Source organism: Marmota flaviventris, chromosome 5 (genome assembly GCF_047511675.1).
Source record: "Marmota flaviventris isolate mMarFla1 chromosome 5, mMarFla1.hap1, whole genome shotgun sequence".
Lineage (NCBI taxonomy): Eukaryota > Metazoa > Chordata > Mammalia > Rodentia > Sciuridae > Marmota > Marmota flaviventris.
Window position 1 is genome coordinate 145,716,457 of NC_092502.1, and position 25,105 is coordinate 145,741,561.

General features: G+C 36.0%; 1 protein-coding gene across 1 annotated transcript in view; it reads left to right on the forward strand.

Annotated features, from left to right (window-relative positions):
• Positions 1-25,105, forward strand: part of Spef2 (sperm flagellar 2) — a 168,564-nt gene that overhangs the window by 75,086 nt on the left and 68,373 nt on the right. The window contains exons 14-20 of the mRNA XM_027936256.2: positions 1,994-2,097; positions 4,995-5,251; positions 10,675-10,783; positions 12,379-12,536; positions 15,445-15,603; positions 18,084-18,159; positions 24,812-24,959. Of these exons, the coding sequence (XP_027792057.2) occupies positions 1,994-2,097; positions 4,995-5,251; positions 10,675-10,783; positions 12,379-12,536; positions 15,445-15,603; positions 18,084-18,159; positions 24,812-24,959 (1,011 nt within the window). The remainder of the gene's footprint in view (positions 1-1,993; positions 2,098-4,994; positions 5,252-10,674; positions 10,784-12,378; positions 12,537-15,444; positions 15,604-18,083; positions 18,160-24,811; positions 24,960-25,105) is intronic.

The window sequence follows — 25,105 nt, forward strand, 5'->3', positions numbered from 1 at the left end:
TTAGCTAACTAGAGTTTACTTGATATTCTTTATAGTCTCAGTATTCTTTACATGAGCAGTGGAAATTCCTATTCAGTTTTGCCAGGTAATAAAGTATACATGTGCTCCTTTTTAAAAAAATTTTTAGTTTTATATTTTTAGTTGTTGATAGACCTTTACTTTGTTTATTTACATATTTGTGGTGCTGAGAATTGAACCCAGTACCTCACACATGCCAGGCAAGTGCACCACCACTAAGCCACAGCCACAGCCACAGCCCCAGCATGAGCTTCTGTAAATTTTAGTTTTATAACAAATTTATTTTGGGATATTTTCCTTTACCACTTAATTTATGGCTTAATTTCCTCTTGCACACTCTTTACTTTTAAGGGATTTTTTCCAGAATTTATCCTTAGCTTTGCTGATAAGTCTAATTTTTTTTAATTTATCCTCCCAAAAATATTGACAATAATGCACTCAATATCGTTTCTAATGGAAGCTCATATTTTAATTAATGGATTACTTTTCTATGGAAGCTTTTTTGTCATCAAATAGAATGACCAGATTAATCAAGTGGGATTTCACTTATTTTACTTTTATCACTTGATTACTTTTATTATCAATTTCATCATAAAAAACAATATTAAAATATTTTAGATTTTAAAACTGATTAAAGATAGAAAAAAAATGGAAGGGTATACATCAAAGTATAAATATGATAACTGATGGGGTGGTTAATGGGTTTAGAAAAAGCAATAAATGGGAGCCTTAAATTTTTCATCTGTGTATTCACAATAAGAATTAGCATAAAAGCTGAGTTTATTTTTATAATTACATTTATTTATTTACAAATACTCCAAAGTTCACGTTCAATTCAAAGAGCACACTTTTTTCTGCATACTCTTTTAAGTATCTGGGACATATCAGTGAACAAAAAAGACAGAGTCCCCTGCCCTTATGAAGTACACATTCTAATAGAAGGGGACAGAGAACTATAAGTCATAAATAAATCACAAATTATGAGTAAAGGGACTGTATATCATGTTAGATCACAGTAAGTGTCAAGAGGACACTAGGGTCAAATAGAGCAAGGGGGATCAGGAGCATGTACCATGGGGCAAGGGAATGAGGGAAGGTCATTACATTAAATTGGGAGTGTCTCCTTGATAAAAAGAGTCCATCCAAGAAAATGTAAAGAGGTGAGAGAATCAGCCAACTAGAGCTAGGGAAGGATTCCATGCACAATGAATTGTTGGGCACTGGACAACAGCCATTAGTTAGAAGGTGTCTGTCCATGAGGGCAAGAGAGTAGTTAGCGATGAAGTTAGAGAGATGAGTGAGAAGGCCCAAGAATCAGGCCAGTTGGGGACTTCCAGGGAATTATCATGCTATTTGGCATGAAAGGATGTTGAGAGAGATATAATATCATTTGATATAAAATACTGATTCTAGTGACTAAGTTAAGAATGGACTCTAGGGAAGTCCCTGTTTCAGGAATACCACTTAGCTTGTATTGAACTAACCCTCCTACAAATGGTAATTATATATGATGGACAAAAGAAAAAAGCTAATGATATTCAGACCAGAGGAAAACAGAAAAAATCAAAGCAGCCAGCAAGCAAGCAGCAAAAACCAGGCAGTGAAAGACAAGGACTCCACTAGGCAAGAGCTATGTAGATGCAGATTCCCCCAAAGGCACACCCCCTGTGCATGAAATGACTAGTGCTCACTCAGAGAGCTCTACCATTCTGATCGAAAGTATTGGAGGAGGATGTTAAGGATGCCAGAGCAGCTGAATACTAAAGAGGAATATGATGAAAGGAAGGGAGCCCCAAAAGAAGAGTCTCATATTCTATGTACAAATGTTCCTTAAATTCTTTCCTGACTCCAGAATTGTGTTAAATGCTCAGAGTCTTCCTCAGGGAGCATGACCATTTAAGTGCTTTCTCCTCCAAGCAATTTGAATCTGACTTTTAAATAAGCTGTATTTTTCCATCATCGATTCTTTTCACAGCTCTCTGTGCGAGCTCAGCTTGGTGCAAAATCAGAGCAGTTGTTGAAAAAAGGAAAGAGCATTCCGGACAAATTGCTAGTTAACATCATGGTAAATGCTATTAAGTATGTATTGCTTTCTTTTTCCTTTGTATCTATTTAACATTTTCTTTATTGAACAAATATATATATCAGTACTAATACAGTAATGTAGATTTTTTTTTGCTTTTAATATCTAGTGATTTAAAATTTACAATAAGGTCAATTTACATAGGTTTGCATGCCTAGTTTCACTCTCTCCCCTCATCAACCTTGACTTTTTTCACCTAAATGTAAAAACAGACCAGATTCTATTACCTTTGGGGAAATCAAGGAGACAGGATAATTGAAAAAGCCAAGGGACAAACTATGGAGAAAAGAGATCAGGTAACTGCACTTCCTCAATTTGTGTTTCAAGAAGAGAGGTTAGGAGTTGGGATCCAAAACTAGATAGTGCTGGGCAGGACAGCAGTGGGGGCACTGACCAGAAGAATATCCACACACTTCTGTGTGCGCAGAGATCCTATGTGGGAGAAGATAAAGAAAAAGAATGTCAAATTAGTTTGTCATTTTGGATTCTATATAATCCTTTTTAAGGAGGAATGCTTCTCTTTACCCTTCCTTGTTAAAACAGAAAAGAGAGAAATTAAAAGAAACCAGTGGAGCTCAGTTGATCCATATGATAAAGAAATAAGGCCAAGCAGCATGGAAAAAAAAAAAAAGAGTTCAGTAGGTTCCTGTGAATGTGTTGGAGAGCTTGGAGTAGGTGAGGAAATAGAATCAGTTCTCTGTGCCATGTGGGAAGCATCTGTATATGGGGTAAAAATGGGAGTTCATAACCCACTTGAATCAAAGTGTGAAATATGATATATCAAGAATTATGTAATGTTTTGAACAACCAACAATAAAAATTTTTTTAAAAAAGACAAACAAGGAAGGAGATATTAAAGAAGGTTTACTATGTACCTGGAATAAACTCCTCCTTAGTGTTTTCTTAAAAGGCCACATTGAAGATTTAAGTTGCTTCAGATATGATACATTTATAAATAGGAACATAGGGCTGCTGTCAGGGCTGGAGGGGCCTCATTCTAATACTTGTAAGATTTCTTAGCTGGGTACAGTGGCACACAGACCTGTAATCCCAGCAACTTGGAAGGCTGAGGCAGAAGTGTTGCCAAGTTCAAAGCCACCCTCAGCAACTTAGCGAGGCCCTAAGCAACTTAGCAAGACACTGTCTCAAAATTAAAAGGCTGGGATGTGGTTCAGTAGTTAAGCACCCTGGGTTCAATCCCTGGTACACCCCACCACCACCACCACCACACACACACACCACACACACACACACACACACACACACACACAAAGATTTCTTAAAACTGGCATAATTTTACCCATGGAATTTTTTTTTCAACGAAAAAAAATGGAATTGAAAGCACCAAACATAAAGCAGATCTTTGGCTTCAGTAGAGTTAGAGGACCTACACTGCATTGCCATGACTCTGTTATCCTCCACCCCCACCACCATCCCAATGCCCAATGTCCCAGCAGTCCCTCTAGAGGATGGTCACTAGTTTGAAATCCTTTGAGCTAACACAGAGAGGAAAGGGACCAAGCTGTTCCAGTTAAACAGCTGGCTAGTGATGCAGCCTGAGCCAAAGCCCAGGTCTCCTGACTCCCTAGCATCTGATGTCCCCACTCCACAGCTGAAATGGTGTGGCCATGACCTCCTCCTCTTTCTGAGGAGACTCCTAAGATGGTGGGAACCCTGGCCCTCAAAAGGTACTCAAGGAAAATATCTTTTCTATCTTAGGCCAATGAATCAATAAATCCAATTAACGCAAAATATTTTACCACACTCTGGAATAGTAACATGCAGTCTTTTCTTGCTCTTCATTACCTAATTTGGGAAAACAGATGGTAACTTGAAGGAAGTTTGATACTGTGCAAGAATCACTGGATTCGGGGTTATTTGCAGTTTTATACCTTTGAACAAGTAATGAAATCTTTGAAGCTTAGTTTTTTGTACTTTTTCCTTGACAAATGATCAGAAGGATCACATACAGGCACCAAAGCAGACTTAGAAACCTCTGGAATGGGGATTCTACTATTTATATGACTTCTAACAGAGAATGAAATGAAACCATACCTTTCAATTCAAAGTCCAAAATCTCAATTTTGTATAATTTAGGGTTTTAGAAGAAAGTTGAAGTCAATGTCATTTTTGCATTATTTTCCAATTGCAAACTGAAGTAATAATTCTTGGAATTCTCTGTAGAAGGCATTGTGCTGAGTGGAAAAATCCAGGAAGTGCTTCTTATCCTTCAGTAACTTATAACCTGATTGAAATTTTTTAAAAACTCACTTGAATTTTTCTAAATTGAGAATGTTTTTCTTGTATGGGGAAATGAATGAGAAGTAAAGGAGTTGAGATCACACTGTTATGCCCACGCAGGAGCTGGAGGGGTAGGAAGAACTCTCCGGGTTGACAGTGTGAATAGTATGTGCTGAATTCTGGGCTAGGTTTATTAAATGGACGCTTTTAGCTCATCCTGTGAGGGATGTTGTCATCCATGGTACAGATAAGATATTGAGGTGCCAAAGCAGAAGAGACTATGAACACAATCTAGAAAATGCAATTCCTACATAACATTAAGGAGATGAGTGTGTTTAAAATAAATCTTCAAAATTGTGAAAGATAGGAAGTTATGAGGAAATGAAGTTGTGGCCAGTTGGTTTTTAGTAGTACCATGTTAAGGCCTCTGGAATTGACTTGGAGGGCAGCAGGATCTCATGGGAGGACTTTAAGCAAGGGAGTGATACTAGCACATAAGGAAACCTAATCTTTCAATTGTAAAGTAATGAAATCCTTGCAGTAGAAGGTTATTGTGGAATTGAAGGAAAGGTAAAAGCAAGGATCATTGTATTATTATGTGTAAAGTACTTGTGTCTATCAAAATGTTGATGCATTGTTCTATTTGATCTAGTGAGTTACCTATAGATCAAAGCTGGATCCTTGATGGTTTTCCAATGACATTAAACCAAGCACAGCTTCTGGAGGAAACTCTCACAGGCTGCAACAGAAACCTCATAGAAAAGGAGGCAAAGAAAACACAAATATCTACACTGGCTGTTGATCCTACAGCATCCAAAGAAGTACCTCCTCCCCCGTCTGCGTTTGATTTTGTCATATTATTAGATATTTCAGATGCTTTCTCACTGAGTCGCAAGAATGATATTATGGGTAAGTCCAACACCTTTTTATTTTTTAGACTCCGTTTAAAACATTTTATTACAGCATTATAGTTAAATGTCATATTGAGGTTCAGTGACATAGTCACACAGGCATGGACTGTAACTTGCTCCATTTTAGTCCTCAGTACTTCCTCTTTCCCTCCTCTCCTCCCTCCCACTGTTCCCTTCCTCTACTCTACTGGTCTTCCTTCTATTTATTGTTTGTTTGTTTTAATTGCTGATTTATAGATATACATAAAGGTGGAATTCACTGTGGTACAGTTATATATGTTCAGGGTATAATTTGGTAAATTTCACTCTGTAGTTCTTCCCTTTTCCTGTCCTTCCTCCCACCCCCTCTATCTCCTTCCTCTGGCTCACTGATCTCCCTCCTGTTTTGATGGGATCCCCTTCCTTTTTTTCTCTTATTTTGCTCTAGCTTTATTTTTTTTTACATTTTTTTTACAATCAAAACTGTTGGTTTTATTTGTTCTCTGATTCAGTGAGTACAATTGTAAGAAAGAATCCATTTCAGTCTTTCAAAGACTTATCTAGCTGAGCATATTTGCCTCTGACTTTGACTGTTAGCATTCAGCACCAAGGTCAAGCTTGGAACTAAAGGAGAACTGCAGGCTGACTGCAGGCATCTCACTCTGGCAGCTGCCTGACACAGAGCCTCCTTTCATTTGATTTAAAATTGAGTGTACAGGGCTGGAGCTGGGGCTCAGTGGTAGAGTGCTTGCCAAACTTATGTGAGGCACTGGGTTCGATCCTCAGCACCTCATAAAAATAAATAAAATAAAGGTATTGTGTCTACCTACAACTAAAATACATATATATATATATTTTTTTTTTTAAAAAATTGTGCAACAGTGTTCACAACTTTGAAAATCCATCTGCACTTTTCATATTCAAATATGTAAAGTATAAAAAGGTTATTATTTCATCTTGAGATTTTTCTTTCTTAGAATTTAAAATTGTAATGATTTTTAAAAGATCTTTTTGTTAATGTTCTCCTTTATCTAAAGCAAGATTCCACCTAAACTATTTTAGACAGATAAAAGGATATTCTTCTAAAGTATCGTGTTCATTGACACAGTCATTTAATTTATATCCACGCTTACTAAGTGCCAGACACTGCTAGACACTGGTGATAGACCCATAAAGGAAAAATGGGTCCCGCCTCCAAAAAGTGTAGTGAAAATTGTAGACAAGGAACCAAGGGATTATGGCATAGAGCTGTGCTGTCCAGCATGGTGGCCACTAGTCACATGTGCCTATTTACATTAATTTAAACAAATAAATGAAAAATGCAGTTCTTCAGTCACACCTATCACAATTTATGAACCAGTGTGGCTAGTAGCTACCAGATTGACAGCACTGACACGGAATGTTTTCTTCCTATTGGACAGCACTAGGACACATTGATGGGGGCTAAAATGGTAAATAGTAAATATTTACCTAATATTTATAAGGTGTCAGGCATTGATCATATAGAAATGAAAGGCTAGTCCCCATTTCTCCATAGTTTATGGGATAATGTGAAGAAAAATAAACTTAATTAGATAATGTGGTTTGTTATATGCTATAACAGAGATGCCCAGCATGGGGAGAGGTTAGCCCAACCAAAACAAGGAGCAAACTAAAGAGGAAGCATTTGCATAGCTTAGCTAGTGAGCACAAAATGTTTATTCAGAGAACAGCAAGAACCTCATTAGGACTGAGAGACTTCACCAAGGTCTGCTGGAAAGTAGGTGGGGGACCAGTTCAGAGTCTGGCAGTAAACTGAGTTGTTCAGACTTTATCCTGAAGCTGTGTAAAGCCACCCTATGACACTAAACACAGGTCTATTGCATTTAGATATGCTTTTTATAATGATAGTTGTGGCTTCAGTGTGGATGATGAATCAGAAAAAGAGTGAGATTGGAAGCAATTACACAAGTTAGAAAATTACCATTTTAAAAGTAACAAATACATTAAGACAGCAGCAAGAGGCAAGGGAGGAACAATCAGATGCAAGTGATATTTAGGGAGTAAACTTGGGGAGACCAGGATGACTTTGTTTCCAGTTTGCCCAGATTTTTGAATGGTGATACCATTCACTTAGATAATATAGAAAAAAAAAAACACTCAGAATTTCTTTTGGGATTGTGTTGATCTTGAAATGCCTGTGGGACAATTAAGCTAGGATATTCTGAAAACAATTCTATAAATGGCTCTAGATATCATGAAGGAAGTATAAAGATTTTAAGGTGAACAGAAGCATCTAGGAAGAATGCATAAGAAAAAGATCCATACCGACACAAAAACATCATAATTTAACGTGGAGAACAGAGGAAGACTATCTAGAAGCAACAGCTAGAGGGAAAGCAAGTCAGGGAGCATACTGTCTCCAAGGAAAAGAAGACAGATTTTCAAAACAGGTATTGTTCAAACTCCCTCCCAGACTAGCCTGAGCCAGGGTGTAGGAACCCAGTCACTAGGATCCAGTGCAGTGTGCCGTCTTGCAATGCTTGGGGTCCTTGGAGAAGCCTGAAGAACAACATCACAGAGACGCACATTATACCAAAGCCAGGTGGACTTCAGAGCATCAATCCAGCTAGGGCTGGGCAGAGAGCAATGGTCCAAACCAAAGCCAACAGGCAGAAGACCAGAAGGACCTAAGGAGAGAGATAGACACCATTAAGAGAATGGTGTCAGAAATGAAGAGCTAAAGGCTGCTCAGGCTGTTCATCCAGAGCTTCTGGCCCTGGATCATGAGTCTGAGAAGTGAAGCAGTGTACAACACTTGGTGACAGGTAGTAGAAAGTCAGGCTCATCCTTTGTATCCAATGGTGACTGAAATGAGACATGAGGGGCTTCCAGGGATGATATTGTTTGTTTCTTGCTCTGGATACTGATTACTTTCAGTTTCTGGAATTCATCAAACTCTTTATTTATGTATAGATTCTTTTTTTTTTTTTTTGGCAGATACAATTGAATGAAGAGTATGAAAATTAAAAAATCCAAAATCTGGAATCAAAATGACTAGAATCAAATTCCTTTTCTACTACATACAAATTTATGCAGTTTGGGGACAATTATAGAACCCAAATCTTGCTTTACAGGTTTTGCTGTGAATATAAAATAACATAGTATGTTTAAGAGCATTTAAGAACTGTGTGCTAAATTCTACCTATTTATGCTACAGAGAAATCAAATAAGATAAAGACGGAAACATGTCCACTGGCTTTGACATTTTAGATGACTAGAATGAGAACTATCTCATTGGCAATAGCGGGGATGGGGGTGGTAATGGATTTCAGTAGGCTGAGGCACAAGTAGGAGGTGTGTAAGTAGAGTGTGTGGGTGGAGATAACTACCAAAGAAGCTCATCTGGAAAGAAAGCATGGTGACATGGTAGTTTGTTTTTGGTCTCCCTCCTTCTCTCTCTTTACTTTAGGAAAGGGTACATATATATGAAAGACCTCAGATGATTTTTGAGGCAGGGAATCAGTTATATATTAGTTATAGTTATGTATTATTTTCCTAGAGGTCTACCATAGATGTCCCCAACCTACGTAGGGGAAGAGAGGGGAACATCATCTAAGCCTGGTATAGCAGAGGAACACAGAAATTGGAGTGGTTAGATGGGGAGAGAAGTTGAAGTGTTCAATTGTGCAGTTTAGGCTTTCTAAAAAATAAAGACACCAGCCAATTTGGGAGGAAAATATAGGAATTCAGGAACCAGATGCTGTTGGAAAGATTTAGCAGTTACACAAGAGTGTTGTTCAAACCAGAGTTTGTGGTAGGAATTACAGTGGCAATGGTAATGGGTGCTGGAAGAAGAAAGAAGAGACTGGGCAATGACTGGGCAGTGTTGGCAGAAAGAGGAATGAATCCATTTGGCAAATATGAAATAGTGACCATGAGATGGAGCATGATAACATCTCCTAAGAAGAGATCCCACAATTTTCTTCAATCACCCATTCTGTAGAAGGGGAACAACTGATTGCTATACCCTGATGGCCCTTGATTATCTTGAATGCTATTAATTTACTCTTCAGTGCTTTTTTGCTTTGAGTAATTCTAATTCATTTTAATGTAGTTCCAGGCTTTCTTTCCTGTCTTTAGATGTAGTGGGTTTTATAAATAGCCAAAAAAAATGCATGCACATTATCCTGTATTCTAAATCCAATTCATCTTGTTCTATCATGAATATAGAAGGGGAACAACTGATTACTGTACTTGTGAAGGTCCTTCATTTTCTTGAATGTCATAAATTCATCCTTCAGTGCTCTCTTGCTTTGAGTATCTCTAATTCTTTTTAATCTAGTTCAAGGCTTTCTTTTCTCTTTATCATTTCCAATTATTCTAATATTATGAGTGTCCTGAATTTTGTGCCGTTTATCCAGAACTGGACGCAATAAGAGATGTTGAGGCTGTTTTGTTTTTTTGTCCCTGTGATCTATTTTTTATGTCTATTAAAGAGAAGGAACTCATGAATCTAGGAAAAAACATTATTTATTCTATGGTATTGTAATATAATGTCAAAAATAATTCTATGTGTATTTAACTTTATGGCTATCTTGTTATTTCATTCTTAATTTTTACTTCATAGCATTGATTTTTCTTTATTCCAAGTTTGTCATCCCTCATGACCCATCATCAGTTTTCCTCCTCACCTGTTCATAATATTAAATCAGACTTTTTTTTTGAGAGAAAGATATCTCTGAAATAAAAGGTTTATTAAGCTGTTACAGATCCTCAGCCAAATTAAAAGGACTCATCCTGGGACAGATCCCCTAAACTACTTACAGCATGGGCAGATAGCACTTGCCAAATAGCCAAGGAATGCAAGGAGCCAGAGTACTTTATAATGAAATTTTATGGGAGAAGAATCATAAGTCATTTACTAATGTACCTACATTGACGACAGATAAGAGAAGTAGGATAATGGGAAGGGGCAAAGTGCTGGGATCAGAGGATAATCCAAAAAGAGGTCTTGCTGCTGCTTGATTGGTTTTAAAAGCAGAATGTGATGTGGTCTTGATGGTTAATTTTCAACATGCAGTGAAGGAACACAGATCATTTGTTTTCTTCTTTTTAGGTTTAGCTTGAAGCTGTGAGTTAAAATAAACTCCTTTCATGTTTTTCCTCCTATCATCTGCCTTAATTTAGGATATTCAGAATTCTTATCAATAGTCAATTCTAAGATCCTCTACTTTGAAACTATAGCTCCTTTTTAATGTCTTACCCCATTTTCTCCAATTTCCAAGAACAATTTGAATTTTCATCCCAAAACTGTATTCTTTCAACATTTTATTAAACATTTTTTAAGCAATATTGGACCAAAGACTGGACCATATCAATTGGCATCTTGCACTAGTATATTTTAGCGTAAGTAGCAACTTGACTGGTTTAGAAAATTATGTAATTATTTTTATATCATAGCTGAAGAATTTGCACATGAAACTACTCACAAAGATATTGGTCAACCCAGAGCTGCTGAAAACCAAGATAAGGATGTGAACCAGAACTTAAAGGACCAGATACAACATAGGTTAGTTTTAAACTAAATGCCCTGCTTATTGTTCCTTGCCCTTTGAACAGACTGACAATTACCCACTTTGAAATCATCACATGTAGAAAAAATAATTATTTCCTGGCATTCAGTTTTCTTTTCTTTCTTTCTTTCTCTTTTTTTTTTTTTTTTTTTTTTTGGTGCTGGGGATCGAACCCAGGGCCTTAGTCATGCAAGCTGGCATTCAGTTTTTTTACAGGTAAAATAAAACTAAGTGGTTTTAGTCTTGAGTGAAATGTTTATGTGGTAGATTTTATATTCAGAGCCTAAGTCATTATACTCTGAGAAAAGAATTCAATAGGCAACATTTCACAGAGTGGTTACATGAACTTATAAGTTAATTATATAGAACTCATCCTAACCCATTAAGGAAATTCCACTGAAGATCATGGAACTTCAAAGAGCTAGGTATCAGACTACAGAGTGTAGTTCTAAGGGCACTTCTGTTTTGCTAAAAGAAGTTGGTGACATTCTTCTGGTTAGTACAATTTTACTTTGGAAAAAAATGGACAAAAAGATAATTTTAAGAAATATTGAGAAGTCTAAAAATATGAAGTGAGCCAGAGAAGAGTAATTTAGGCCATATATTAAGGCTATATCCTGTCTGGGAATAAAAAAGTTTCAAGAATAATTCCAAGAATACTTTTGAGGAAAGAAAATAAGTCTGAACCATCTATACCTACTCAAAGGCCTCTTCACTTTCAATCTCTAAGAAAAAAATTAGATGTCATGGATGGATAAGGCTATGACTACCATCATAAGAATACTCAGTGTCGCTCTTCATTAATGCAGATGATGTTTCTTAGATTTTAAAATAGAGAACTAAAGTACACTAAAGATTTCCTGAATTGGTGACATTTTCAAATCTTCTTTTATTCTTATATGTATCTCAAAATATGTCTTAATGGTATTGGATAATTTCTTTAATCTAAATTCAATAATATTCTATTCCCTATATATTTCTCAAAGTTGTTTTTTTCAGATTTGTTAGTCACCTTCCCCTTGCTGTGACCAAAATATCTGACATAAACAACTTGGAAGGACAAAAGATCTATTTGGGATTAAGGTCTCAGAGGTTTCAGTTTATGGTTGATTGGTCTCATATCTTTGGCAGAAAGGCATGGCAGAGGAAAGCTGTTCAGCTCATGGCAGCCAGGATGCAGAAAGCCCGAGAGAGGAAGAGGCTGGGGAGAAGATATACCCCTACAGGACATCCCTCTAGTTGGGCCTCACTGCCTATAGTTTTCCCCACCTCCTACATAGTCCACTTCACTATGATAGATTAAGCCTTTGGTGAGGTTAGTGGCCTAATGGTCCAATCACTTCCCCAAAGCCCACCCCTGAATTCTTCTGCACTGGGAACCAGAAATTTCGATACATGAGTCATTGGGGGAAACTTCACATCCAAACCATAACAAGGTTCATAGAAGATTACTATATATAAGATTATATATAAGATTACTATATGAGTAGTCTGTATTTTCATTATGCATGTCGAATAAATCATAATATCATAATTATTGTTTCTTTACTCAGATGTTTCAATATATTCATATAACATTTTGATTTTGCAGAATTACAAGCTTCTTGGACAACTGGCCTTTGTTGGAGCAATGGTTTTCAGAGACAGAAAATGTTCTGATAAAAGTTAATGCTGAAATAGATAAGGAATCTTTGTATCAAAAACTGAAAGACATTTTGTCAACTGAAATTGTGAAAAAAAGGAACAAAGGTATTTACATTTCTTTATGTAACTTAAATAAGTGGTTTTCATGAGTTTAAGAAGAAACAAAGGTATAATTGCAAAGTTTTCTCGTTTGGGGGTTTTACTCTCTACAAATGTATTCTGCCTCTAACTTTAGTTTTCAGCTGCATATGTGTTTGAATAAACTAGTTCTCTTCCATTAAAATTAATGTAATCCAAGAGGTCATTTTGCTGACAGTATTGTTTTCATTTTAAAAACAAGAAATAGCAGACTTAAAATTAAGGATGCTGGTCATATTGTATTCTTTGAATATATATAATCTTATTTGTCAATTAAATTTCTGTAAATAAAAGTTAAAAATTAATGATGCTATAGAGAAGAGTAAATATTTAAATTTGTTAAACTTCAGCATTATAAGGTAACAGTATGTGAATTCTCTTTTTAGGATGGAAGTAGTAGGTGCTTAGCTCCCCCCAAATGTGTTTATTTTGGTATGAATTTATTGATTATTAATTTCTTCTTTATTAGCTGTCTTCTGTGGTATATTGCCCTTACATTAACCCATCTAGACTTTCTTCCTCCTTCATTCAACCAATAAAAATTGCCCATTACCTTTTCATATATTAATGGAACTTATTTGAAAGAGGTTTTAACTCAGTTCAATGCAACACTTCTGTTGGAATTTTACCTTTGAAAAATGATTTGATAAAAAATCTTTTTTTTTATATCAATTGCCCCTAATTATATAGCAACCACATTTTTTTGGTGTAATAATAAATGGTCAAAGTTAATAAGATCAGAAGGATTCTGAAGTTGCCTTAGTAGTTTTACTTACTCCTGTCCTTTGACTATGACCTAACTATCATAATGTATCAGTGAACTGACACCAAAGCAGTGCATCAGCATAAGCCCCTGCCACCATGGGGAAACAGGGACTCAGACTTAGAAGCTCCTACATCTGCTCACAAACACACACCAGGGAGAGGCTTTCCATCAAAACAAAAACAAATCCATAGAGTATTTTGAGAGGCTTAGAATGTGACAGACACCAGACTGAGAGGTGGGAGGACAGCTTCCACAGCCCCTCTTGGAGGTCTTGGTGGGGAAGCCAAACCAACATTAATCCACCCTGTAAAGGCTCAAAGCTGCAGGCTAGAATCCATTTGCTTTTGCCAGCCATCAGTTCCAAAGTTAGCATTTTCCTAAAATGTTAAATTCTGTAATGTAATCAGACCACTGATGGCATTAACAGGGGCAACTATCAATGTAGGGTTTACAGGTTAATTAGTTAATTACTAATAACTGTATAGCAAATATTTTATTATTAAATCAATAGGTGCTTACCTAGTCTAGTGCTCTATATTAAACACCCTGATTAAGTTAAAAATAAAATAAATTGTGGTGCTTCTATATATATTTCAACATGAAAAAAATGACCATAATATATTGTTAAGTAGAAGATTTCACAGACAATCCCCTTTCTACATATTTTTCTAAATTCTTGGGTTTTAAAAAAGTAATTATGCATTACTTTTATAATCAGGGATTCCTCACCAGTAGACCAGTGGTCTCAGAGTGGGCACCTGTGGTCTGGAGGGTTGCAGAGCCTGAGGTGGTCAGTGGGGTGTGCCAGGAAGGGTGAACTGCATCATGACAGGCAGAGGGCCACAGCAATGCTGGGAACCTGGAAAGACCTGGCCAGCCACGTTCCAGTCCACAAAGCACCCAGGCTGGCTGTCTCATCTCCTCTTCTCTAGAACACTCCTCCATCATGTATCTACAAGTCATTTCATGACTTTCTTCATGTATTACTCTAATGTCAGCTTAGCAGTGGACCCACCCAGCTTAGCACCCTATGTAAAACTTAAAACAACATCCTACAGCACACTCCTGACCCACCTTCCTCTCTTCAGTTCCTTTTCTTCCTAGGGGATATTACCTTTCAACCTTTTGTATAAATTAAATTATTCATCATGTTGATGGTTTGCCTACTACCACCAGAACACAAAATTCACCAGGACTTTGATTTTCTGTTTTACTGTTGTATCTCCAGCAACCAGACCTGTGCTTAGTGTTGTTTGTAATAGTACTTAATAGTCAGATTATTTTAGAGTTATAGCCCTTGCTTTTCTTTGAGAGATGATATAGATTCAATAAATAGCCTTTGCATGGCTGGGCACGGTGGCACATGCCTGTAGTTCCAGCTACTTGGGAGGCCAAGGCAGGAGGATCATAAGAGCCTTGGAGTTCAAGATCACCAGCTGGGCAACATAGTGAGACACTATCCAAAAAAAAAAAAAAATCATGACATGAATTAATTTATATGAATTAATAGCTAAGTTTTAATTCAGGACGTATGCACCATGCAGTGTTCTAAACACTTGATATGCATTTCCACACATTATTTTCCTCTTCCATTTCCTCCCAACCCCCACCTCTTCTATCACATTGCTTTTAACCCTCTTTTTATGCCTCTTTTACCTTGTTTTTCCACTAGAAACTGTGAGATAGCTCTTTATTTTTTCATTCCTTTTTATTAACTAGTTCTGCTTTGTTACATTTCCATTTGGCACCTATTCAACAAACCTTTTAGCTGCTCTGTGTACATGCATGTGCACACACACACACACACACACACACACGCATGCACGCACGCACGCATACACACCCCATCACCCTCACCACCTCCATCATCACCACCTCTACCACTTCAAACCCCATCAAAAGGCAAGAGAAAACCATATTTGTGACCAGGTAATGAAAGACTAAAATCTTGGCTTTCAGGACTGGATGATTGAGAGAGAGCCCTAAGACACAAATTGACCTTAAATCGTTAAGTGTAATTTCATATTAATTTCAGTTTCTCTTAGTTCAAGTGAAATAGTGAGTGTCTGGAATCCCTAATGAAGGTTCATTCTTATCGTCTTTTTGAAGTTGAAAAGAAATTAGAAGAAAAGGAAGCTGAGAAAAAAGCAGCAGCTGCCCAGGCAGAGCCTCCACCCCCGCCTCCTCCCCCACCTCCTCCTGAGGCGGAAAAAGAGAAGGAAAAAGAGCCTTTGAAAACTTCTCCTACCAAAGGAAAACCACAATCAGGTGACTGACAGGGTGATTTATAATCTGGTTGCCAGTGCTTTATTTTCGCTTAGAAAAGAATTGTAAATTAGAGTGCCAGTCTGTTTATGTGGATTCAGACTTTGGCAACTTCAGTCATGAGAAACAAAGATCTACACTCAGGTGGAAGTAGAAGAATCACTATTTCTCTCTCACACACACATACACTCTCCCTCTTTCTCACTCTTTCTCTGCTAGGAATTGAGCCCAAGGCCTCTCACATGCTGTACACATGCCCTACCACTGAACTACACTCCACCTAACGAAAACCACCATTACTAGCCAAGAACACCTTTGATAAAATGCTCAGGGTCTTCACTGTTTAGCAAGGAATGTGAACTCATCACACTCAGGCCAGCTGATGAGAATAAGAACATAGTCAGGAAGAGAAAAAACACAGAAGAATATGAAGTAATTTAGGGCAGATCAAGAGGACAATTGTTTGCTGAACTATAGAGTTACATTGATGTAAAGAGTGAGTGTCTTAATAAAATGAGAATTAACATAGCCAGATGTCTACAAGAATAAGGGAACCAATCAATAGCATCCATTAGAGACTAGAATTTGTCTGAATGTGAATCTTCAGAGTTATGTGGTTATCAAAGGAAAGAAATAAATATCTGACATCTCAGTAAACTTGTGTTTATGGTTCTATAGATGAAAGTCTTCATAGAGAATATTCTTTAGTTTGAATTCCTTTTATATCCTTAACTACTAAGGAGCATGTGATAGACAATGAACATAATGACAAAAGTAAAGTGTTTGATCATTGTATAAATTAGTAGGATGTTTGTATAAAACAGCCCTGGCTCTAGTTTCTGGTTTCCACTTTACAAATGGGTGGCCATGCACTTACACAAGTCTACCTAGTCTTAAGGTTGTGTCATAATTGGACTTCTAAACTCCAAATCTTTGGGCTTCATGAAGACTTTAGATGAGTCTGAACCTTTAAAAAAATAAATTTATTCATACTAAGCAAGGAAATTTGAAAATTTATGGTATATTAAAGATAATTTCACTCCCACAATAGAAGCTTAACTAAAGGCAAAATTCACAGACATTAAAGTTTTTACCATATGACAATAAAATACAAAGCCATGAATTAAGTATACATCCTTAAATATGCATCCTTTTTCTACTACCTTAGTAGGAATTTAAAAAACAATTCAAAGGTCTGGAGAAAAAAAAATAAAAATCTTGAAAAAGCTTTTCAGAGCTGAGAAAGACAGTTTTCATAGTGTGTAAATTAGCCTGGATTTATCCACTATGGTTCTTTAAGCTATAGCCATGACTCTACTCACCCCTTACACCCCATCAACTGGCTTCAATCAGAGTATCAATGTATTTGAGCTGTTCTCTCAAACTGATCTCTCATGTTTCTGATTATGACATAGTTCAGTCCTTAAGTTTCTCAAGATTGTTTGCTATTTTAAAATTGTTTTCTTGAACACTGTGCATTGGAGGATTAATAAATCTATTGTTGCTTCAAAGACTGATTGTACCTGTCTGTTTTTTCCACCAAAAGCAGTGCTAATACCTAATCATTAAATAATGTTTGAAAAGATTAATCTCTAGAGGCCTAATTACTGCTATTCAACAATAGTGCATCATTGGTATCCAACAATAGTGCATCACTCAGTGTTCATGGGCCTCCATAGAGCAAGGAGTGCTGCCCATTCAGCTCAGGGAGAGAAGTTTCTGGAAGGTTTTTTTTTTTTTAATTATATAAATAATTTCAATTTTTCTTCAAAAGAGAAACTTTCCCAAGTGAATTCTGAGGCTTCTGAACATGCCCAACTCAGACATTCAATTACAATATTTTCTAGAAACTGAGATGAAAAGAGGAATTAATCCCTAAAACAATAACAACAAAATATGGAACGGGGTAGAAAAGTAGACAGAGTACACTGAATTCTAACATAATTTTGTTCAAATATAGTTCTATGTTTTATATACTTCTACATTTTATACCTGCTTTAAACACACGTGAGATTCAATTTAGAAAAGATCACAGCTGTGCTCCCTTGGAAGGCTTATTATGAACTCCACCACCAAACAGCAGTATTGATTTGAACTGAAGTTCTCAGTATGGCAAAATAGAAGAGCACTTATTAAAATAAATCTGAATAAGCCCACATTTCAAATGGACTTGGAAGTTTAAAAACTCCACAATTCCATTGCAGAGGATTATGATCATATTCATTACCAGATGTTAATATTAAAGTTTGAATAAAATTCTCAGAGGGATGAAATAGAAAAATACTAGCAGGGATATCATTTGAGAAGCTCCACATTCTATCTTCAGGTTAATTTTAACTCACAGAACAGACCCGAGCCATTTTGTGTGGTTCACAAATATAACTATTTATCTGTGAGAAATAACATATGATTGCTTAGAAATCATATAGCCTAAGCTATTGGAGTAAGTCATCGGTAACACCTGTGTGTTGAATTTTGTTTAGAAACCCCACGTGGTAAACAAGAAGCTCTTCGTGAAGGAAAAGGAAAGAAAGGTGAAACTGCACCCAAAAGAAAAGGAACAGCAGAAAAAGGTAGATACTATTTGTGTTAGTCAGGTTTTCATCACTGTGACAAAGTTGGCGAAGGAAAGATTTGTTTTGGCTCAAGGTTTCAGAGGTTCAGTCCATGGTTGGCTGGCTCCAAGGCAGAAACACCATGGCAGAAAGGTGTGACAAAGGTAGCCTGCTCAGCTCATAGCAGCCAGGAAGGAGAGAGAGAGAGAGAGAGAGAGAGAGAGAGAGAGAGAGAGAGAGAGAGAGAGACCAGAGAGTGTACCCCCAGTAACCTACTTCCTTCAACTATGTCCCACCTCCCAGTAGTTCATGCAGCCATCAGTGAATTAATCCATCCACTGATGAGATCCGAGCCCTCATAATCCAATCACTTCCCAAAAGCCTCGCCTTTAAGTATATGATATTCAGGGGCATTCTAGATCTAAACTATGACATTATTACATGTAATCCACATTGTGCAAGTCTGTCAGTGAAAACAGCTAGTAGTATATATGAGTATGCATTGACTACGTCTCTCAGGCATTTGTAAATCATAAGTCCTTACCAAAGAAAATAGCCTCAAACTTTGTGTATCCTGCCTTTTAGCAAGGGCCCTGCTAAGAAAAGTGATGCTTGCAGGGAATCATTCAGAGAATGTCCAAGAGGCAGAATATGCATTCATCAGCGATCTTCATTAGTATTATCCTTGGGCTAAGTAAGCTTTGCCATCAGAAAGTTACACATACTGCCCTGAATTTTCTTTGACCTTCTATTAAATTGATTTCACTGATAAAGTTTATGAAGTCCTCATAAACTTCTTCTACAGTAGAACATAACAGTGGAGGTAAACTTTGATATACTCACAATAACCTTGTATTACATTTCTGCGGGGATACTATGTCCACTACATTGTTCAGTGACCCCTACATGAAATTGTAGGTAAGAAACTTTATTCAGTATCAAGGACCAGAAAAAATTTCCTTCCTCTGAATGAGGATATAATTAGCACCCAAAATGACAGCATTTCCCTTTGTATTTTGGCTGTCTGGAAGTTCAGAACCAAATTTTTGGCTCAGGTTTACTGCCTGTACAAGGACCTACATCTCAATATCTGCTTTTTCTTGTCTCTCCTGGTTTTGACCTTCCATTTTATGTTACAGTTTTTTCCTTCACCCTTGTTTCATTTTAAAAAATATCTTACTTTAACTGTTTATTTGCAATAAAGGGGACATAATTTTAAAGTAATTAATAGTTTGTTTAAAAAAAATTCCCGAGTCTCTAAGTCATGTTAGTTAGATTTATGTTAAGCTGCTATAAAGTAGCCAATTAACTAAAGGCTGAAATGCAGTTGGGGATACACACAGTCAGCTGCTTCTGTTCTTCTTTACATTCAAATGGCACTGTCATGAAGTTGTGCCTTTGCTTAACTGTTCATCACAAATTGAACACAATTGTAGTTCAAGAGTGTGCAATGTCCGCAAAGTGATGTGCTAAAAATATGGTTGTTTTGGCATTTAAATCACGATTCTCAAAGAGACTCTCATCCCTCTCTGATTATAGGATTGTAGGCCTATAGAACTAGAGTGGATTGGCAAGTTAACACTGACATTAAAATTTTAATTCAAATCTAAGAGCAATAATTTATGATATAATAATTTACTTATTAATTGAGTAGTTTTCACATTTTATATTATTTATCCCTTGCTTGTTCATTGTTATCCAAAAAACAAAAACAAATGAAGGATCATCATATAATCATCAAAAATAGCAATTAAGTATGCTTACTAGGTACAAAATCATCAGATTTAGACACAATAATGCACATGTTATAGAGCATCTTCTTAATTAAAGGAATACAAACTCCAAACAAACCACAAGCAAACACCCAAATACAACAGTAAAATACATACATTGGAGCCATGTACTTAGCTCAATATCACTAACTCAAAAGATTTAGCTTTTATCCTACTACTTATTCTATAATATTAAATAATATTTGAAATAGATGAACTCTCAATCAAAATTTAGAAATCTGTCACAAAGAAATATTTTGACATTTATAATAAGAGAAGATTTTCTCCTTCATGAAGAAAAATAACATTTTTTTTTTAATATTTGAAATTAATATCACCATGGGTGAACACTATTAATCGATTATCTGTTTATCTCACAGGACATTTGATCATGATTATATTTAAAGCATCTCTTGTGAGTTGAGCAACTATCTCTTTTCTCCTTTCTTCAAAATCATCCTTCTTTTCTGATATTGGTGTCTTTGACTCATTTATGTTCTTCTCTGCATGTTAGATCAATCTCTACCCCTCCTCTCCTAAAATCTTAACATTGAGATTCCATACACAATTCTATTTAGGTAATCTTAACAGTGTTTCTTAGCCTCTTCTATCCATTTGCCATTGACCCTTTATAGTCCTTCAGAAAGCAATGGCTTTTAACTCTATAGTCTTACATGGGAGATGCTAATTAGGATTCTAATAAAGATACTAACTAACTAAGTTCAGAAAATGCTAAGTTACATCATGTTTAAATGTTTTTTAATTATAGGATTTTTTTTCTATGTCAACATGCATGTTTCAGGGAGTGAGAGATGTAGTAGGTAGGATCCAAAAGCATATTGTTTGCAGAATTCTTCTCCCTTGGGGAATATCTGTTGAGACTAGAGTTCTCACCAACGAACACTTGGGAATACAATAATACCATCTTTAGTTCCTGTGATCTGCTCCACATGTTCACATTAGTATTGTTCCAGTGCTTGCCTTCTAACTTGAGTTAAATTTCAGTTATTATAGGTGCTATGGGCCTCTAAAAAAACTGTACTGTCAATGTTAAAAACATTAAACTCACTTATTTGAAGTACTATGGAAGATAGAAAAAAGAGTCAAAGTTGAAATGAAATCGATTTTGCTAGATGTATCTACAAGAGCGTTGTCTCTTAAGGTGTTGGCCCTGGACCAGCAGCATCACCTGGGAACTTATTAGAAATACAAATATTCAGCCTAACTCCAGACCTACTGAATCTGAAACTCCAGGAGGGATGCCCAGCAACTTGTATTTTAACAAATCTTCAGGGGATTCTGTTGATCATTAAAGTTTGTGAACCTCTACATTAGAGCCCAAGGCTTACTGCTCTATTGTAGTCATTGGAATATAAGAAACATTTGTAAGGCATAATTAGAACCAATTCTGGCTTATAGTAAACTTATATGTGTTGTTGTTATTGGACCCAGACCAATTTTCCAAAGACAGTGGATAGAAAGTGGAATTCTATGTAAAGTTGACCAAGGAAGAGCCCTTCACTTATCACTGATTATAATTATACTAAAACTAGGTTTTGTAAGTGATATCAGATATCAATCTCATTACTTTTCGGTTGTCCATATGCCATCTCTCTAATTCCACAGAGGAGCAACATGAATTCTAGGACAGTGAGGAGAGGAAACTTTCCTTACATGAGCTTTTTCACACAGCTTCTCGATACTGAGCTAGAGAGTAAGCTGGTTCATGATCAGTCTCTGGCTCCTTGCTTAATTCTGCCCATCTTCTCTTCCTGATTGTATTATCTCAGTCAACTAAATTTCTAAGCTAAAATTTTAATCTTATCCAAGTCATCCTGAATACCAGCTTTGGTTGTCTCTGTTTGAAGCTCAGGCAGCCATCAGCATTAGCTATTAGTTAAAAGTCAGTTTTGGGGGCAGGGGTTGTGGCTCAGTGTTAGAGTGCTTGCCTATCACATGTGAGGCACTGGGTTCAATCCTCATCACCATATAAAATAAATAAATAAAAATAAAATATGTTTGTCTACACTAAAAATATTTTTTTAAAAAGTCAGTTTTGGCCCAATGTGGCTGACTCCCAAGGCAATTAGAAAGCCATCGCTGCTAACCTAAACTTCTGGCTCCTCCCTAGAGAAACTATTAATAAAATCTGGTTCTACTAGAAATATTTTGGAACCAAAGGATAAGAACAATAATGCCTTTCTTGATAACATAATAAATCAGATGTTTCATATCTTTTCCTCCTTCCTACAGTTTTTACCTCTCAATCCTCTAATCTCCCTGGGTATTAATTTAATGCAAAAGTATTTTTGTTCTCTTAGTGTCTTCTCCTAGTCAGTTAATACAGTTTATTCTTACCTAAGAATTGTTTATTTTCTTATTTAATTTTTTGTTTCAGGTCTTGACTTTTAGGTCTTTATAAAGTTGGTACTGATTTTTTTCCCCTCTAACCTATTGCTCAGTCATTTCATCTTTGGTTGACTATTTCTTTATTTGTAATATCGATTAAATAAATCCTGTATTCTAAAATCAAAATTTTCTTTTTACTTTATTTTTATTACCTGTACTAGTTCCTTAGGCTTCTGCATGTTACCATAAGTTTATTTTAAGAAATAAGTTGCTAAAATTTACCTGTACAACATACTAGCCAAAACTTATTCTCCAAATCATTCACCCTTGAGGAATAGCTACACCAAGCATTCAAGGATTCAATCTTTTAAGTGAAAGCAAATTTCTTATTAGAAACTGAAGCCTTTGAAGCAATGTTCCTTGTTGCACTTAAGATGATTTCAAAGGTTTTGTTCAAAAGTGACATCTTTCCATCACTGTGGTGCACAATATTTATCCTTTCAAGTCTTTCCTCCCATGGACATTTTTACTGTTAAAAATTTGGATAAAACTCACATAGACTCAAAGCCAAATAGTTCAAAAACTATTCCCTATCTCTCTTAATTTTCACTAAATAATCATGATATTTATTAAGAAAAGGAAAAAAAAGTGTAAAAAAAAAAGTGACTACTCAGTATAGTTCCAAGTTTATAGTTACTAAGCCCTTCATAGGATTTCTGCTTAGAAAAATTCATCTTGAGGTTACCATAAAAATATCACTTTTATTTCACCAGAGACTCAGGTCAAAGGATGAAAACTCATCCTATACTATACATACACACACACACACACACACACACACACGTACATACACACATGCACACACACATATATACACACACATATATGTATGTATATACACATTTTTTACACTTTTCTTTTTTTATAAATATATATATACATATATATGTGTTGTGTGTTTATATATAAATGTGTGTATTATATATATACACACACATATATATATATACATATATATATTTATATACACACATATATATGGCATAGGATGAAATAAAAATATCACTTTTATTTCACCAGAGATTCAGGTCAAAGGATGAAAACTCATCCTATAATATATATATATATATATATATATATATATATATATATATATATATATACTCATATATATGCATATATATGTACATGTGTGTATATATGTATATATACATATGCGTGTGTATACTGAATATCTTTAGCTATTACATGCCCAAAATTTTTCTTAAATTTTTCTACATTTTCAAAAATTTAGATACAATTTCAGATCTATGGTAATGGATACTGTTTTTAAGTGTGTGTAAGTAAAAATGACCTAAACTGTCCACAGGACACCGTTGACAATTTCTCCTCTACTTATAATCCATGTATTTTCAATTAACATAAGAGTGGAAGATGTATTTACTTTTCTAAATAACATTGTCATTAAATAATATTCATTAGAAAAATATATTTGGGGCAAAGAAAGCACTCCCTATATTATGGGCATCTATAAACTGCATCTAAATATCTCAATAATTAATCTGAAGGTAAGAGGAATTAAAATTGAGTGAATTTCTAACCTCTAATAGCCTTGATCCCAGAGAACATCAGGGTTCTCTGAGTCAAGGAACAAGTCATTCAGACCATAAACTTGCCATTGTTCTAGACTCTTCTTAATGCTCAATACAGGTAAGTGGGTGTCTTTTCAAATTCTAAATTAGAACACTACACCAACTCTTCCTCTTTCCTCTTTTCCTCCTTTTGTCTCCTCTTCTTCTCCTTTCTTTCCCCTCTGTTTGCCTCCCATGCTCTCCCTTCCCCCTTTTCCCTTTCATTCCTTCTTCTTTTCTCACACCTTGATTCAGCCAGACTTATGGCGTAGCACCTACCTTCAACCATCAATTACTCTCTGGCTATAGCAAGAAAAGTAGTTTTTCCTAGAAGCCTTGTCACCTGCAGGGAGTGGAGGGAGGTTCAGGATCTGCAATGGCCTCTTCCCACCTGCCTGCCCCACCTCCTCCAGTTGACTCTCAAGAATTGGATTGTCCTTCTTTCCTGTCCTCTGCCCTGGACCCAAGGGACACCAACAGCACCACTCTTGTTCTAGCTGTCCCCTTTCTCATCCCAGACAGACAGTTTAATTTGCACTAGGAAATGAAACACAATTTGCACTAGAGTCCAAACTTCATAATAACCACATGTTCAGGATAGAAGGGCAAAAAAGGAAATAAAACATCAAGTTTTTCAATAGCCAATTGAATGAGAGCAGTTGTATTGCCTTAAAAAAAGAAAAGATTTCATCACTATTTGTTTTATTGGTTAATTTGGGGGCTGTGGAGAAGAGAATGAGATATTTATTTTCATTTTGATTTTGTAAGACTGTATAAAGGAACTCAAGAAATAGTTAATGAATTGCCTAAAGTCCCTGGCAATCATGGATTGATTTATTTACTAGAAAGAATTCTGTCTTGTTCATCTACTTGTATCAAAATGTTTTAATATGCATGTTTAATTTTCTCCTAAAGGAAAATCACTAGGAGGAAAAACACCAGTAAAAAAATCACCTGCCGACTCTACAGACATATCACCCACTCCAACAGCACCACCACTACCGAAGCCAGGATCTGAAGAATGGGTCTACGTGAATGAACCAATCCCTGAGGTATGCAACTTACAGTCAAAGAATCCATTCTTTGTCTGGTTTATGATCCACATCATTATTTGCAACATACAAAAATCATTTCATAACTGGTAATATATGTGCACTCATCAAAAATCTGAGATAGAGCTAGGAGTGTAGCTTAGTGG